Here is a 13664-nt window from a genome sequence, read left to right as displayed (position 1 = left end):
TTTTTTTTTTTTTTTTTTTTTTTGCCTTACCTCGAGGATTTTGGACCGTCCCTTTTTAACGACTTAAGACGTACTAGATACTCTTGATCTTGAAGAAGTTGTCGATTATTCTACGTCTCCGTTCGTTCTCTCATTAAAGAGGGTTTTGGTTACTTCCCGTCACACTTTCTCTTTCCTAACTAGACGTTTGTATCAATTCATATCTCAATCTCTATCTAACTGAAGAAAAAATAGTATCGATCACTTTAAATTTCTTTCAAAATCTTTCAATCGATTCTCTGATAGTAATATAATAAACTACATAAATATATTGTTTTCACGTCGCCCTTCAATTCAAAAAGGTACGAGGCACGAGGCACGAGACACGAGCATATTTTTATATCCCGTAAAAGTAAAATTTAAAGATTGGAATTGACAAGACAAAAGACCATTAAAGCAAAATCAAACAATGTTCTTATGGAGATCAACGTTTCATAAAGCTCACTCCATCATACTCATCATACCAACATAATGTTTTTACGTATCGTCATCGTGAGAGGTTTTCACACCCTTATAAGGAATGTTTCATTCCCATCTCGAACCGATGTGGGATCTCACAATCCATCTACTTGGAGGCCGAGCGTCTTAGCTAACAGACCGGTGTCTAACTATGATACCATTTACAACAACTCAAGCACTGTTACTAGATATTGTCCGCTTTGACCCGTTACGTATCGCCGACTCGATTATAACGGGAATCGAAAGGGAAAGAAAAGAATGGATAAGTATCAAAGGAATCTAGTTGATGTGACCAATTCCTTTTAATACAATGAGATTGTCATGTCTATTTTAGTGGCACAAAATCTGAGTTATCTTTGTTTGGTGCTAAAAGATGATCACCATTTTTCCTTTCCTTTGTATCATCCCAATACAATGTAAAAGGTAAAAACCCCATCTTTCTATGTGTAAACACAACATCTTAACATCAAACAAAAACCTCTCTCTCTCTCCACAAATCCCCATTTTACCCTTCTCTCTCTCTCTTATAAATACCCTTCCCCTCTCCCTCCCTCTCTCCACACTCCTTTTGTTCTTCCTCTGTTTCTTTAAAGGAGAAAGGAGAAAAAGGGAAACTTTCATTCATTCATTCTTGTTCTTGTTGTTGTTCTTGTTCTTCTCTCAAAACTTTCCAGCAATCCAACAGTTGTCTTTTGATTCCTTAATGAGAAGCTCCACGTCCATGGCGGCTGCTTCTTCTTCTTCCTCTGCAGCATTCTTCTCTGGGATTCCATTGATAGACCTCTCTGCACCAGATGCTAAACAACTCATTGTCAAAGCTTGTGAAGAACTCGGATTCTTTAAGGTTGTCAACCATGGTGTCCCCATGGAATTCATCTCCTCTCTTGAATCAGAATCCACCAAATTCTTCTCCCTTCCCCTCTCTGAAAAACAGAGAGCTGGCCCTCCTTCCCCTTTTGGCTATGGAAACAAACAAATTGGCCGCAATGGCGATGTCGGTTGGGTTGAATATCTCCTCTTGAACACTCATCTCGAATCCAACTCCGATGGGTTCCTCTCCATTTTTGGCCAAGACCCACAAAAACTCCGGTAACTAAAACACCCAAATCCCCATTTTCCCAGAATGCTCTGTTTTTCACTCTGTTTTTTTTTTTCTCTCTGTTCTCTGTTTCTACGTTTTAGCTCTGCTGTGAACGATTACATCTTGGCTGTGAGGAACATGGCGGGTGAAATCCTCGAGCTAATGGCGGAAGGGTTGATGATTCAACAAAGAAACGTGTTCAGTAAGCTCGTGATGGATGAACAGAGCGACTCTGTTTTCAGAGTGAACCATTATCCGCCATGTCCAGACCTTCAAGCTTTAAAAGGAACAAACATGATTGGATTTGGAGAACACACAGACCCTCAAATCATTTCAGTTTTGAGATCAAACAACACTTCTGGATTTCAAATCTCTCTCGCAGATGGGAATTGGATATCTGTTCCTCCCGATCACAGCTCCTTCTTCATCAATGTTGGCGACTCTTTACAGGTACAATAAACACGACAACCTCTGTTCTTCATAATAAAAAAAAGATTCAAAATTTGAGGTTTTTCCCATCTGGGTTCTCCAAAAAAACATCACCCACCATGTTCTTCATTAAAATAATGAAACTTTTTGTGTCGATGAAGGTGATGACTAATGGAAGATTCAAAAGTGTGAAGCATAGAGTTTTGACAAACAGCTCGAAGTCAAGGGTTTCAATGATCTACTTCGGTGGGCCACCGTTGAGTGAAAAGATAGCTCCTTTAGCTTCCCTTATGCAAGGAGAAGAAAGAAGTTTGTACAAAGAGTTTACATGGTTTGAGTACAAAAGATCAGCTTACAACTCCAGGTTGGCTGACAACAGGCTTGTGCCCTTTGAAAGAATTGCAGCCTCATAATCTTTATCCAAAATTAGGGTTGGAGATGTTCGGGTTAGTAGTTTGGTTCGATATGGACGTGTAGAGATTCGAACTTTCGATCCCTAACTGTTAGCTTTTGGATAGTTTGGTTGAACTATAAGTAGAGATGACAGAATTCGAACATCTAATCTCTTAGTTTACTCATCAGCGTTGTTTTTGTTGTTAGTTTGTTATCCTTGTACACACAGTCTTCTTAATACAAAGGGTATTACTGTTTTTTCTTTTAGGGTATTATGAGTTGTCAAAAATAGTACAACACGTTGGTGTTTGTAAGAAACGTGGGAGTTCTCGAAAAGAAGGGTTGTTGTCTCGAGATGTCTATTTGTGAGAAACGAGGATGTGTAAGTAATAGCCAATGTGTGTTGTCAAAATTTGTCTGAATTATATTCTAATCTTAAATATTTCAAAAAATTTCAACTTTTTGGTCCAACTTTTTCGATTTAGGTCTCTAATTCATTAGTTTCAATGAATTCATTAACCCTTTTTCTTAGAAGAACGTTGAAAAAAATAACTTATTGGTTTCTTAGTCGATGAGCTAAAGCACAAATTTGATATTTTTTTTTTAAGATTGAAATACCTATTTAAGTATCTGATTCATTATAGGTTTCAATAAATTTATTGACCCTTTTTCTTAGAACGTTGTTTTTTAGGTTGAAATACCTATTTAGGTATCTGATTCATTATAATGGCGTGGTTTCAATAAATTCATTGACCCTTTTTCTTAGAACGTTGAAAAAACAAATTTCTTATTATGGGGTTTCTTAGTTAATAAGCTAAAGCACAAATTTGACTTTTTTCAGGTTAAAATACCTATTTAGGTATCTGATTCATTATAGTCCCGTGGCATCAATAAATTTATTGACCCTTTTTTTTAAAACGTTGAAAAAAACAACTTTCTTATTATGGGTTTCTTAGTTAATAAGTTAAAACACAAATTTGACTTTTTTCGGGTTGAAATACCTATTTAGGTATCTGATTCATTAGAGTGACCTGGTTTCAATCAATTTTTTGACCCTTTTTCTTAGAACGTTGAAAAAAACAACTTTCTTATTATTGGTTTCTTGGTCAATAAGCTAAAGCACAAATTTGACTTTTTTTAGGTCGAAATAGCTATTTAGGTATCTGATTCATTAGAGTCGAGTGGTTTCAATAAATTCATGACCAAGAAAAAACAACTTTCTTATTATGAGTTTATTAGTCAATAAGTTAAAAACACAAATTTGACTTTCTTATGGATTTCTCGAAAAATGTACTTTGAGTCAACAAAACAAAAGGGAAGTGCACTTTTTAATATACTTTGAGATAACCATGAACACTTGGGTCCACCTATTCACGTGATCAAATGTCTTACCTAAAATAAAACACTTAAACAAAGTTAATATCGTTTCGATTTACAATGTCTCACCCAAAATCTCGTACTATTAAATGGGTTATTCTTTCCTTTTCAACTCCTTCATTTACTATAATTCTATTGAGTTATGCTCGTGTTGACATCTCTTATTCCTTTAATATTCAGCCTTTCAATGTGATATGTCATGTATCTACAAATGATATATCTTAAAATATCACGACATGAAATCTATAATGAATTTCTCTTCTCATCTAATGCGGGTCAAACCGACGACTAAATATTATATATATGATTGATTAATAAGAAAAAGAAAATAATGAATGATTTAAATGTGATAATTTATTAATAGAGAGAAGAGAGAGAAATGAGGGAAAGATGAAGAGAGGGAGGGAGCAGTGTAAGCAATGGTGAGGGCGCAGGCGGCAATGCGCGTATGATTCCGTGTGGTCACACACACCCTTTCCCTTTCTACATTTTCCTCGTCTCATTTTTGGTCCCTAAAACGTGCCACCTTTCTTTTTCTTTTTCTTTTTCTTTTTTTAATTAATTTTATTTAAATATTGGGATGACGATGAGTAGGGGAGACGTCGATAACAATGATAGAGATTTACTCCTATCTCGGACCCGCTAGGGTCCCTTATCACCACTCTAGCTTTACCCCACCTCATACGACGGTCGGGCTCCATCTTTTTGTTCACCGCAGGATTCACTGGAATTTGAAAATTTAGAGCAGATTCCAGATCGAGAAACTTTATTGGAGGGTATTTTGTAGCACGAAACTAAATGGGGTTTTTTAAATTCTACTGTCATAATGACGAATGTAGCAAATGTTGAATGAAAGTCTCACATCGGCTAATTTAGGGAATGATAATAGGTTTATAATCAATGAATGTTCTTCATTGGTATGAGGCCTTTTGAAAAGCACAAAGCAAAGTCATGAGGGCTTATGTTCAAAGTGGATAATATCATACCAGTGTGGAGAGTCGTGTTTATCTAATATGGTATTAGAGCCATACCCTAAATTAGCCATGTTAATAGAATCTCCAAATGTCGAACAAAGCACTCTTCGAATGTCTCAATATCATACCATTGAGAAGAGTTGTACTACACATACAAGGGTGTGGAAACCTTTTTCTAGCGAGGGAAAAGAGGACAATATCTGCTAGCGATGGGCTTAGGTCAGCACTCCTCGAAGGTCTCAATATCATATCATTGTGGAGAGTTGTACCACACATATAAGGGTGTGGAAACCTTTCCCTAGGAAGGAAAAAAAGGACAATATCGGCTAGTGATGGGCTTGGGCAGTTACACTTTTGGAACGAACTATACCACACATATAAGCATTTTAGTCCCTTCAAGAGAAAGCCTAAAGAGGACAATATCTGCTAGCGGTGGAATTTGGGTCATTACACTTTTAGAACGAACTACAAAGTTCAAGAAGCAAAAACAAAATTTATCGAAGTCTAGAAGCATAGAACACACCAAAAGTTCAACCAAAGGAAAAACGCTTAGAAAGACCCGAACATTTGAATCCAAGTTACGAAGATCAACGTGTAGAACCTCCCTAAGGCAGAGAGGAAAACAAGTTTATTTTATTGAAAGATTCATGAACAACAAGAACAGAAAAAGTTTGAAGTCTTCATACATTTTACTTACCATATGAAGATTCCAGCATCAGTTTCTAAGCCTGAGCAGCAGCAGCAGCATCTTCAATATCAAACAAGAACCAAATCTCATTGACACGACCTTCAAACTCAAAAGGGGAGTTGTACTGAGCCACTGTGTAAGTGGCAGCACCGCCAGCGCCACGGCTCTTGCTGATAGCTGCTCCCCACTTTGTGTCGTAAACACTCTCATCCAACGCAGCAGCCTCAGCTCCAATTGTCGCATCAGACACAAACCCTCCAAATTGTCTTACTGCGACGTATGTCTCTTTCCATCTCTGAATGTGAAGCCCCTTGGCTGGTGGAGGGTCTGCTTGGTTCACTTTCGGCACGTAGAAGCTAACGACAAATGATGATTCACAAAAGGGTCCGTCGCTCGGAGAAACCTCTGTGAGCACTGGTGCAGTCATCTCTATCTTTTCGTTGTACTTGTTCTTTCCTTGAATGTAATCGAACAATCTAATGAAATAAACAATGTGATCTAATGAATTGAAAGTTTAGAGACTTGAACGTGAAGATAACAAAACTTATATTCGTTTAATTCAAGGACATTTTGTGGAGAATTTTGATCTCTCGTCATAGCCAAGGGAAGAGCTTCTTCTTCTCGTGAGAATTCCATTCTCGAGCGCGAAAGAGAGATTTGGCAATTCTAGGTGTTCCAGAGAGATAGTTCCAATTGTTGTAGTCTCTTTCTTCCCTCACGCTCTAACTCTATTTTGGAAAGTTGCTTTGTCGGAGGGAAGTGGGCTTTTCAATCAATGGTCGATCAACACCTCATTTTTAGATGTTGATACCTTAACCTTTGAACTAGGATAGACTCATTCGACTAAATAGTGATCCTATATTTTTCCCTTCTTTTAGACTAATTTCACCATAAACAAGTCAAGACAATGAAGTTGGGGATAGACATAGATCGATTGGGTTCAGGGCCTACTACGCTTGCTTCTTGCTTGCGGCTATCGACGAACTGACTCTATTGCCGGCCGGTTACCAATACTTTGCGAATCGCCAAGCTGAAAGTTGGTAAAGACATACCCCCTGTTTCAGTCTCATGAACTCCTAGATTTGTATTAGTTTAATTCTCAAGGAATTTCTATAGCTACTTAAGCAGTACTTAGAGACCTGCAAGAGATTGTTCAATTTTCTCCATATAATTGATATAATGCCTCAGACAAACTAGATGAACTGCTCAGGATGGCTAATGAATTTCAACCAAGAGATATATTGCAGAAATTTCTTAGTAATCTTGAAGTATCTATGGAGCAATGGATGATAGGAATTTGAATATGTGAAGTGGAAGATGAATTTGTTCATAAGTTAGGTTAACAAAATCGGAGAAACCTAATCTGTAACAGATATCAGATATGGAAGTAAAATGAATGATGAAATCAGATGAGGAAAGAAAGTGTAATTTACTTGAGAAATCCTGTTCTGGTGGCTTCATGGAGAGAAATATCAGGAATTGGAGCGGTGGAGGCCCAAACAGGGGAATCATAGCGCCGAATCTCGAACCCTTTGCCGGAGTCGATGACGTCGTAGCTAGGGCACTCGATGCGCTTGCACGACGGAGGAAGCTCCGAGTAGGCGGGCCTGAGGATCAAAAGGATTAGGGTTGCGAGAAGCGAGAGCTTGACAATGGCGGCCATCGCCATGGTGAATTCCTCAAGGTGATTGATTGATTGCTAATGGAAATGAGAGAACGAGAAAGATACGCTATAAAGGGATGAGCCATGGAGTGAAGGACGTCCACAAGTTTCAACTATTGCCACTTCTGGATATTCTTTCACACCTTCAAATCGTTCGAATCTGGACATTCGATCTCATTCGATCTTGATAGATAAGACATCGATTACCGTTGAAATTACGATGATCATCGAAGAACGTTGAATAAGAAGCATTTGATAGGCAAGGATTGTCATAACGTGAATGGATCTGGGAGACATACTTTACATATAGAGATCATACAACATTATAAACTGAAACAAGATTTCAATCATTGTAAAAAAAAAAATAGGAAACATTTCCAAGCATGAACTTGAATGAACCACCAAATTTTTAACTCACTAAAAGAATTTGATCTTTTTTTTTGTTTTTTTTTTTTCGCTTTTGATGCGCGGAGAGGAGTTGCTACCTTCACCTTTGACCAGACATCATGCCACTCCTTGTGTGCATTCTCTAGCTTGCAGCTCGGCTATGTTCATATTGGCTATACCCGAATATGTTCATATTGGCTATACCCGAATGTTCGAGTTTAGATATGATTAGAATCACTGCTGCCAGGAATGACCTGGTCCAGTACACACTTCTCGAGCCTCTGCTAGAGAAACAGCCATGGCGAGCATCATCTGCTCTTCAAAATTCTGAGGAATGATCGGCATTGTCGCTTGGTTTCCACCGTCCATAGCATTGGCTGTCGGTAAGGCACATTCAGTACCATTGTCTTTGGTTGAATCCGATGTCGGGTAGCTCGTCCCAGCTTCAGCTTCTTCTGATTGATGGTCAAGATTCCACTCTCCTTCATTTCTTGTTAACATCATCCTACAGTCCGGTACCGTGTCGATTGAAACTTGTGCAGGTTCGTAACTTTCTGAGTTGATCGAGACTTGCGCGGGTGGATAGCTTTCTTCATTGGTGTTCATCCTACTGTAGAATTCCGTGGCTCCAGGAAGCATGTTGAAGACGGGTGAATCTCCATTCGTGCAAGTGGGTGTCGGTCCTCTGCCCATCTGCTGCTGCTCTGCAAGAGCAGCTATGGCACAAGCAAGACCTCCAGACGGGGACGACGATGATGTTCCAGCTAACGGAACGGCGGCTGGAGAGATATATCGACCTTCTGTTGCAGCATATTGATCAGAAGAAGCAGCCTCAGCGTACACTGGATCTTTATGCCTTCCTTTCTCCTGAAGATTTCAAATTTTTATACAGTTTTAATACAGTGAAGATGACGAAACCATACCCTACTCGGTAATTGGAACGTGATTACAGCTACTACACAACGTTAACCGTTGCTTGGTTGGTTTAGCACTAGAGTACATCAAAATTTTCAGGCTCCATAGACTATATCATAGATGTTAAAACTCGCTGGGACATCATTACGTCGAGGTATTTACCTGAATCGAGAGCCAGATTGCTTCCATGACCATTATGTCCTCGAGATCGAGGTCAAATTCATCATCCCTGAAAGTTCTAAATGTTAGCAGCCAGAAAAACCAACCATCTCATGAAGTAGGGACACAACATGTAAAAAGCCAAGGAAAAGGCAACAAAAAGATTTGATAGGACATATTGTAAAAAACTCAAGCCTCGTTCACATCTTTCGTCCAGCTTTGTGGCTTCGTCAAACCTTAGGCGAAGTTTGTCTTCGTCAACTTAACAACTCAGGCGGAGTCTAGGCTTATTTAACCACACATGTAGCACGTGCGTGCATGTTCAATCGTCTATGACTCTATCCAATTTGCCTCTACACTAAGCCAAGTCATCTTATTCGACCTTGCCTTTACTTGGGGTCGAGATCTCTTACATGCAATGTTGCATCTCATCTTGTCATCTTAGTTCTCAACAATATGGACCACATATCATGGTGTCATCCCAAGTCTCGGGATGTCATCACCATTGTAGCTCGCTTGGGCATACTATCGAGAACTAACCCATATATCGTTCATATCATCGGGGCATCTAGAAAATCCATTCATTCGGGTTCTATCAAGGCATGGACCCTCTCGTGTCCATGCTAAGTCATTTACGAATTCCGTACTTGATAGCAAGGTATATACCAACCTCCGACACATTGGGGGACATAATGTCAGCACACCTGCGTCGTTCGACATTGTCTTTGAAAGACCCATTTCAAAGAAAGTCGTCCGGGACATTCGTCTTGTAACGCTTGCCCACACTGTGACGCACATGTGCTTAAGGGTCTAGGGATGGTGGAAAGCTAACACCATGCCTCTCCCTATAGTACCTTGAGACATTTTTGGTCTGACAGGAGCAAACATAATTTTAATGAATGATTACACGGTCTCGTGGAGCGACCATCTAGTGTCCAATTCATACCAGATTTGGCAAGCTTTCATCTTTCATATAGACGGACTTAACTCCAAAGTCACATGCCCAAATTCCTTTAGACCCCCGACTTTTGAGATTAAGGCATGTTGCCCTACCCGACCCTTATCAAACCTATCTTTAACGCTCTTGTCTACTTCTTGTCTCTATCTTGTTATGCCCCATCTTGGCTTCAATGTACATCTTTCAAATGATGCACCGTCCTCAGTCGGATCATAGCACTCGTCTTATCTCAGCCCTTGTGTGGCCAGTTAGGCGTTGTTTCCATATTGCCCCTTTGCCTTGTCTGCACGTGAGGATCACAACCTATTCGGTAAAACATTCATAGAGCCCTCCATCTTGTTCGGACCTGCAAATTATCTATCTCAAAAAGAAGAAAACTACTCAACCTGCAAATTATTCTTCCCTAAGAAACCCCAATGGCTTCTCCACTAATGAGCCTACCCTAATTCATGAACCACCAAAATGACACTGTGCTTCCAAAGTTCGGACCAAGACCACCACCATTATTAGGAGGCAAGTATGTGACACTCCAAGTAATAAGATCAAGGAATATCATTTGATTCACTAAACATTCGAATCATTTGTAAATTGCAAGTGATCGGAATTGATATCGTCCTTACCCTCTCAAAAGCTAGAGAAAATATGCTTTTATGTTGGATCTAGTGATAATAAGGACATGCTAGGTATCACTCGTTTCCCGTCTGACCATTTCGGGCAGCTAACGCTAAATTATATCTTTTTTAAAAAATCAAGTGTATTAAAGAGCTTTCTTAAGGGGTGTCTAGATACCCACCAAGTGTTCATTACAGATAAATACCTTAAATATGTGGAGAAAACAACTTATTCTCTGTCCAAAATGCAGGTAAGGAAATAAAGCAACGAGCGAAAGTTAAAATTACTGGAAGAGCGATGTTCGGTAGAAGATCATCTTGAAGGGTTCAAATTCGTAAAATTGATCTATCTATGGAGATTATTCGATGACTGTTAAAATTTTGTGCGCACGTGTGTGTGTGTGTGTGAGAGAGAGTGATCATTTGCAGAAACGTATTTGAAGCAAAGCAAATCAAAACGTGCTCGTGTATGCAAAATCAGAACAGAACGAAAAGAACCTGTTGCTTCTAATAGGAATAGGAGGTGGTGGCGATCTGATTTGGGTCATACAAGAATCTTGCAAGCTAACCGCTTCCTCATCTTCGGCAGGAGATTGAGAAGATGGAACTGGCAAAATGAAGCACATAAAACGATGATAAATACTCAGAAGTGAGAAAAAAATTTCACAGACGAAACACCTGAACGATGTAAAAGCTTACCAGCTGCAGGGCTGTCTTCACCGTCCTCGACATTAGTACCGGTGTTAGAGGTACTTAATTCAAGTCTTTTCTGCATTCTTTCCTCATCATCCTGAAGTTCCTGCTGTCGTATTCTAATCTTTGCTTCTATAACACGCTGTTCTTCCTGGTAGGTTTCAATCGGGACGGAAGATTTAGATATCCCTTAGTTCTAATATTAAAAAAAACAATACCAAATACGACATTATCGAGTCTTACAATTTGCTCCAAGCTCTTCTCTTCTTTTGATTTCACACCTCTATACTCCACAGCATAATTCGAGGTTTTGCAAAAAGGACACCTCCTCAAGTTAAGATATACAAGCATGCCATTGATGAAGTAACGCTTTAAAGTAAACTAAAAAAAGCAATAAGGAGGTACGAGAGTCGTGAAAAAGGATACTGCGTAGGCCGGGTGGAATTCGGAACTTTCATCTGTAGAAAACATTCTGAAAAAAGAAGCGAAATCAGACTGAATGAATTCATAACATAAATCATTTGTCAAATTTCTCCCATTATACGTACCTGTACAAATGCTTTTCATGCAACATCTCGATCGATTGAGACTTGGATAATACTGAAAGGGAAGCAGGAAAAATGAATGAGACCAAGTAAAAAACGAATGAGACAAAGCCATCAAGAGCGATGACAAACCAGAAAGCATATGGGGCATTCTTCAAGATCGGACGCAGATTCTTCATCTCCCGGATAACATGGAGCGAGCTTTGATTCAAGTATGAGTTTCCTAAGTTTCTTATGATCCACTTCTTTATGGTTGTAAAGCCCTTGAGGCCTTGTATACTTCTCATCAACCATTTGTCTCCGCCTTCCGAGCTTATTACCCATGAAATAAGAATTTCGTTGAATTTAACTATTGTTCGAGATCGTGAGACGAACGAACCGACAGCAATATTGGCAAAAGCTTTCTAACGATTGCAATAAACAAGGAACCGCATGAGTTATACTAGTTCCTTGTTTTAACATGTAATAACTTGAAATTATAAACTCTCCTCATGCTACAATACAATAGCCATCTGATACACTCCTGTGTCATGCGTGATACCCGCAGCAAAGAGATATTCTCACAATCCTACATAACATGAAAGAAAAACAAGAACAAAATCAAGAACTTGTAATCATTTGTCAAATTCATCCCTAAAGTACCATCAGTTGAAGAACTATATACACGTTCTAGGCTTGAATGCTCAACCAAACAAAATCAAGCCCTAATAAAGAGAAAGAAAATATGGCTCAGAACCCTAATTTTTCACGCCTGCAAGTGATATTCAACTACAATCAATATCCAAACGATGCCAGAAGCAAAGAAACACAAAGAAAAAAGGAATTCAATGAGCAATGCCACACAGCTCGAAGATCGAAATCAAAATTTGGGACGAACCCTAGCTTAAGCGCAGAAGCATTATCAGCCAAAACCCACCATAATTTCAAGAGGTGGAGACAAATTCTGATCAAAAGAGAAGGATATACAAGAAAATCAAACCAACCCACTTCACTAAATACAGACCTCCACTACAAATTATCAAAAAAGAAAACACGAGTAATTGCAGAACATCAACGAAATAAGAGACCCAACTGCAGGAACAAGAACAGAATTCAAAAACAAAGAACACACAAGAAAGAAAAACAGAAACGAGCATCAATTGAGTGATTCTTCAGCCACAGAAAGAAGAATCAAAGACGATAATGAATAAGAAAGGGGAATTCAATCGAACCCACCTGGGAATTGAAGAAGACAAAATGTGGAGTGAAGATAAACAAAGAATCTGTATAAGAACAGAGGATGAAGACAGAGAGATATAGTTTGCTATCAAGAAGAGGAACATGAACAGAACCTTCTTCTCTCAGAGCGCGCGCGAGAGAGAGAGGGAGAGAGACTAAAAACACTGTAGGGGTTCTCTCTTATTAAGCTTCGGCTTTTGCAAACGCGTACAACGAGAAGCAAAAAAGAAATTAGGAAAATTGGATTAAATTCATTTCTTAAAAGGAAGATTGAAAATATGGGTTTGTTTTCTTTTGGATGTGATGTTCGTAATCCGACGGAAAATTTTAATATTGATGGAAAATTTTTGAGAATTGGACGAGGGATTGATTGAAGCAAGGAACGGGCGGTGGAGTGACGAAGCAAGGAAAGAATAATCTCTAGACCATCCCATCATACATACATATATACATACATACATACATAAGGGTATTGCATTCATCATCATCATGAGCCATCATCAACATCATCATAAAGCCGAAAGGAGGAGCTGACTCATCCGACCGCCTTTCTTTTTCTCTCGCCATCACGCGCCTCTTTTTGCCGTGTCGTCCACTTTCTCTCTCTCATTTTCATTTTTTGGCATTTAATGTTTATTTTTCTTCCTTTCAAAGCTTTAATTTTGTTTGTTTATGGTATACATTTTCTTTTTTTATTTATTTTTTATTTTAATATTATCGACGACTTTAGTACTAAAAATTTATTAAAATTCTAGACGAAAATTGTGATGTCCCACATTGGTTGGGGAGGAGAAGAAACTACCATTTATAAGCGTGTGGAAACCTTCCCCTAGCCGATGCGTTTTAAAGCCTTAAGGGGAAGCTCGAAAGGAAAAGCTCAAAGAGGACAATATCTGTTAGCGGTGGATCTGGGGCGTTACAAATGGTATCAGAGCTAGACATCGGACGATGTGTGAGCCTTCTCGCTCTTCCCTGAAGGGGGGTAGACACGAGGTGGTGTGTCAATAAGGACGTTGGGCCCAAAGGAGGTGGATTTGGGGGCGGTCCCACATTGATTAGAGGAAGGAAAGAGTGG

The 13664-nt window shown here is 39.1% G+C and overlaps 3 protein-coding genes across 8 annotated transcripts; 1 reads left to right on the top strand and 2 right to left on the bottom strand.

The window, feature by feature from the left end:
- Positions 1 to 940: 940 nt before the first annotated feature.
- Positions 941 to 2813, top strand: LOC111437550 (gibberellin 2-beta-dioxygenase 1-like). Its single transcript, XM_023075559.1, has 3 exons — positions 941 to 1587; positions 1681 to 2029; positions 2170 to 2813. The coding sequence occupies exons 1-3, from the start codon at positions 941 to 943 to the stop codon at positions 2419 to 2421; spliced, it is 1248 nt and encodes a 415-aa protein (XP_022931327.1). The 3' UTR covers positions 2422 to 2813.
- A 2291-nt stretch (positions 2814 to 5104) lies between these two features.
- Positions 5105 to 7164, bottom strand: LOC111437561 (heme-binding protein 2-like). 2 transcript variants are annotated; one of them, XM_023075573.1, is made up of 3 exons: positions 6874 to 7164; positions 5450 to 5916; positions 5105 to 5357 (listed from the first exon to the last, which is right to left on the bottom strand). In XM_023075573.1, exons 1-2 carry the CDS (start codon positions 7107 to 7109, stop codon positions 5475 to 5477), a joined length of 678 nt encoding a protein of 225 aa, XP_022931341.1. In that variant the 5' UTR covers positions 7110 to 7164; the 3' UTR covers positions 5105 to 5357; positions 5450 to 5474. The 2 variants fall into 2 exon arrangements, with proteins under 2 accessions (XP_022931341.1, XP_022931340.1); XM_023075572.1 differs by lacking the exon at positions 5105 to 5357 and having other exon boundaries at positions 5366 to 5916.
- Positions 7165 to 7343: 179 nt separating this feature from the next.
- Positions 7344 to 12946, bottom strand: LOC111437560. 5 transcript variants are annotated; one of them, XM_023075568.1, is made up of 10 exons: positions 12587 to 12946; positions 12215 to 12314; positions 11504 to 11939; positions 11375 to 11426; positions 11253 to 11298; positions 11070 to 11151; positions 10833 to 10977; positions 10632 to 10740; positions 8568 to 8643; positions 7344 to 8357 (listed from the first exon to the last, which is right to left on the bottom strand). In XM_023075568.1, exons 3-10 carry the CDS (start codon positions 11693 to 11695, stop codon positions 7725 to 7727), a joined length of 1335 nt encoding a protein of 444 aa, XP_022931336.1. In that variant the 5' UTR covers positions 11696 to 11939; positions 12215 to 12314; positions 12587 to 12946; the 3' UTR covers positions 7344 to 7724. The 5 variants fall into 5 exon arrangements, with proteins under 5 accessions (XP_022931336.1, XP_022931338.1, XP_022931335.1 ...); XM_023075570.1 differs by having other exon boundaries at positions 12703 to 12946; XM_023075567.1 differs by lacking the exon at positions 12215 to 12314.
- Positions 12947 to 13664: the final 718 nt, after the last annotated feature.

Source organism: Cucurbita moschata, unplaced genomic scaffold (assembly GCF_002738365.1).
Source record: "Cucurbita moschata cultivar Rifu unplaced genomic scaffold, Cmos_1.0 Cmo_Scf00064, whole genome shotgun sequence".
Lineage (NCBI taxonomy): Eukaryota > Viridiplantae > Streptophyta > Magnoliopsida > Cucurbitales > Cucurbitaceae > Cucurbita > Cucurbita moschata.
Note: the sequence above shows the minus strand (reverse complement) of the source record. Positions and strands in the feature narration are given on the sequence as shown.